The sequence below is a fragment of the Eupeodes corollae genome, chromosome 3 (assembly GCF_945859685.1).
Source record: "Eupeodes corollae chromosome 3, idEupCoro1.1, whole genome shotgun sequence".
NCBI lineage: Eukaryota > Metazoa > Arthropoda > Insecta > Diptera > Syrphidae > Eupeodes > Eupeodes corollae.
Window position 1 is genome coordinate 94850808 of NC_079149.1, and position 3480 is coordinate 94854287.

Consider the following 3480-nt stretch of genomic DNA (forward strand, 5'->3'; position numbering starts at 1 on the left):
CCAAAGGATAAACCATTCAAAATGCAAACAAGGACCGTAAGCAACCATAAAAGGGACGAAGGACGAACAAAATTCTCCCCTTAAAAAAAGAGGAAGGTTAACTAATTCCCAAAATATTAAAATTCTTCAACAACAAAAAATATGAATCTTCAAAGGGGAAAGACATCCACAAACGATAAATTGCGACAGGACAACCACCATAAGGAGCATCTAGCAGACAAATCAACATCTACTGACTCCGGCAACGGCACGCGGCAGCGACATCAACTGCACCAGCTTCATACAACTTATAAAAACACCCTGCGAGCCAGCGACAAGTTCGGCTGAGTTTCGTTCGTTGCAGACAATAAACAAAAGCAAGTGGATTGTGCAGACAGGAGATAAACTCTACTCTCCGCTTCCACAATTCACTTTTAAGCCATTTGAATCTCACATAAGAGAAAGATACAAAACGGCAATGAAACACCACAAGATATCATCCACATTCACAAAAATATCTACAAGATACCATCCACACAAGAGACCAACTAGCAACCACTCTTTGCAGTGCTGAAAGATCTCCTCTCCTCAAAAAACAAAAAACGGTAAGCACCTTGTTGGGCATTGGTAAAATGGTAAGGTACCCTTATCGTCAGCGTACCGTACAACAGCACTCCAGCCAGCAGCCAGAGAGCACACCTGTCCATGTTCACCACCAGTAGCAGCACCAGAGAGCCTGTTTTTCGAAAACCAAACCAACGACGGCGACGACCGACGACGACAACAACGACTCCGAGCACCGAGGACTGCGGACAAGAAAACTACAAATAGCGAGACGTCCAACAACAACAAAACCCAAGAATACAACAACAACATCAACCGCCTCGGTTCACTGGTTCAGGGGAATCGTATTTTCTGTCTTCCAATTGGTTCGGCGGCACGCGTCGATGAACACAAATTCAACAGCAGACCTCAGACAGTGGGGAAGGCTATAAAAAGACATGGATCTTTCAAAACCCTCACAGTTCTTCGTTGGTTGCTCTTGCGTTCTGTTCGCTAAAATATTTTACAAAAATAGAAAAGATAAAAGATACTCGGAGAGAAAAAAAAAAGATACAAAACCCAAGAGATATCATTTTAAGTTCCGTTGAGAAATCGTGATCCCTTTTTAAGAACTTCCAAAAAAAAAAATTATACTTTTAGAAAAGAAAAAAACCCAAAATGCATCTTGAAATGATCGCGGGTAAAAACTATAGCAAGTGTCCTTTGAAAAAACGTCCAGTGCATTATGATTTCGAGGACGATAACGATAATGACAATGACATTGATGTCGATAGTAGTGACTCACCACCGCCGCCGTCTTCGTCGTCGTTGTTAGTCCTTACAAAGGACGAACCTGAAAATTTAAGTGTTAAAAAAGAAATCGACATGTGCAGTGATGAATCTTCGTCCACCGTCGTCGATGTTATGTCCACAACATCCTCGTCGTCTTCATGCAAGGATAACAATAATAGTGTTTGTGTGAAAAAAGAACAATCCTCACCAGTGATCGTGCCAACTCCAACTTATCCAAATGGCTATGGAAATGGCCTACAGCCATGGAACTTCCATGTCTCGCCCTACACTGCCGAATTCTACAGGACCATCAATAATCCGCATTTGAATCATACGCAAATTTCACCGTTGCGAGGAGAACTCCTCTCGCCCAGTTCACCATCGGAAGCTGGATCCTTGTCGCCACCACCACACTACTTAAATGGCCGTGCCAGTTCTGTATCGCCTCCCATGCGATCGGAAATCATTCATCGGCCAATTGGTGTGCGACATCTGCCACATTCCCAGCTCACCCATCGTTTCATGCCATATCAGATCCCGGCCTCGCCATATTCACCATTCGGATTAAATCTCACACACGCTCCAATCTCGCCAGCTTACAGTGACTCGTCGTACTTCTCGATGCGGGCACTTACTCCAGAATCCAACTGCTCGTCCCTGCCGGAAGACCTCTCCCTGAAACAACTCTCCTCGCCATCTGGTACCTCCTCGGTGCTGCTTTCACCAACATCGCCATCAGTGGTCTCATCTGGAGCATCAGTAGCCAGTTCACAGCACTCGCCAAGTGAGGTCTCTGTCAAGAAGGAGAAATCCTCCGCTCCTCCACGATACCAGTGCCCTGATTGCAACAAGTCCTACTCCACATTCTCCGGCCTGACCAAGCACCAGCAGTTCCATTGCCCAGCCGCCGAAGGAAATCAAGTAAAGAAATCCTTCAGCTGCAAGGACTGCGACAAGACCTACGTATCGCTCGGTGCCCTCAAGATGCACATCCGCACCCACACTCTGCCTTGCAAGTGCTCCATCTGCGGAAAAGCCTTCTCCCGACCATGGCTGCTCCAAGGACACATCCGAACCCACACCGGCGAGAAGCCGTTCAGTTGCCAACATTGCCATCGGGCGTTCGCCGATCGTTCCAACCTGCGTGCCCATCTGCAAACGCACTCAGACGTCAAGAAGTACTCATGCACATCCTGCTCCAAGACTTTCTCTCGCATGTCCCTGCTGACAAAACACACCGAAGGAGGCTGCCCCGGAGGCAATAGCTGTTCCGCCAACTCATCCTATCTCGCTTCCTATGGAGATCACTAAAGATCTTTAACTCGCATTGCATTGTATCGACTCCGATCGTGCATCCTCCAGCCATAGAACACATTTTTGGATTGAATTCTGTTGAAAACCAAAAATTAGTTCCTAGAAGCCCACAAAATCCCACCCAACATCACAAAACAAACAAGAAAAAACAGAAGAGACCACAAAACCCAGTTATTCGTTATAAATTATTTTTATTTTGTTTTTAATTAACTTGAAGAATTTTTGAAGTTTAATCAAAATTGTTTTAGTTCATATTTTGTTTTATTGCATAATTTTATAGTTTTTCTTTTTGTTCTTGTAATCCTTGTAAATGCTAAAAAACGGAACCTCTAGTCACACATCGTGTTGTAAAATAAAACAAAAACAAAAGTTGTAACTTGAACTCATAATCCTTGCGAGAAAAGTGCCTATTTAATTTATTTTATTATTTTTTTTTTTAATTTGGAAGACAAATATGTACAAAAAAAACTCCTGTAAATATTTTGTAAAAACAAAAACAATTAAAGTTAAATTAAAATATTTTTATAAAATAATTATAAGATAACAAAAACAAAAGACAAGCAAAACAAACAAACCGAGAAGTGAGAAGATTTTTTTAGTGTTTAAGTAAATTTATTTAAATTTTTATACGATTAGTTAATAAGATTAATTTAAGCATGTAAAATATTACATAAATATGAATATATATATTTTTTTATGAAATAATATATTTTTTATTTTAATGTACAATTTATAGTTTTTTAAGGAAAAAATTTATTTATGATGTTGAACAAAAAAAAAAAAAGAAAAATTAATTAAATGAAATAATATTTTTACACTTAAAACTTTTTACTTGTTTTTATTTTTTGAATG

The 3480-nt window shown here is 40.7% G+C and overlaps 1 protein-coding gene across 1 annotated transcript; it reads left to right on the top strand.

The window, feature by feature from the left end:
* Positions 1-867: 867 nt before the first annotated feature.
* Positions 868-3211, top strand: LOC129952766 (protein escargot). Its single transcript, XM_056065581.1, has one exon. It carries the CDS (start codon positions 1201-1203, stop codon positions 2623-2625), a length of 1425 nt encoding a protein of 474 aa, XP_055921556.1. The 5' UTR covers positions 868-1200; the 3' UTR covers positions 2626-3211.
* Positions 3212-3480: the final 269 nt, after the last annotated feature.

Coding starts and splice junctions, on each gene's coding strand:
- LOC129952766 (XM_056065581.1), top strand. CDS start 1,201: ATGCATCTTGAAATGATCGCGGGTAAAAACTATAGCAAGTGTCCTTTG.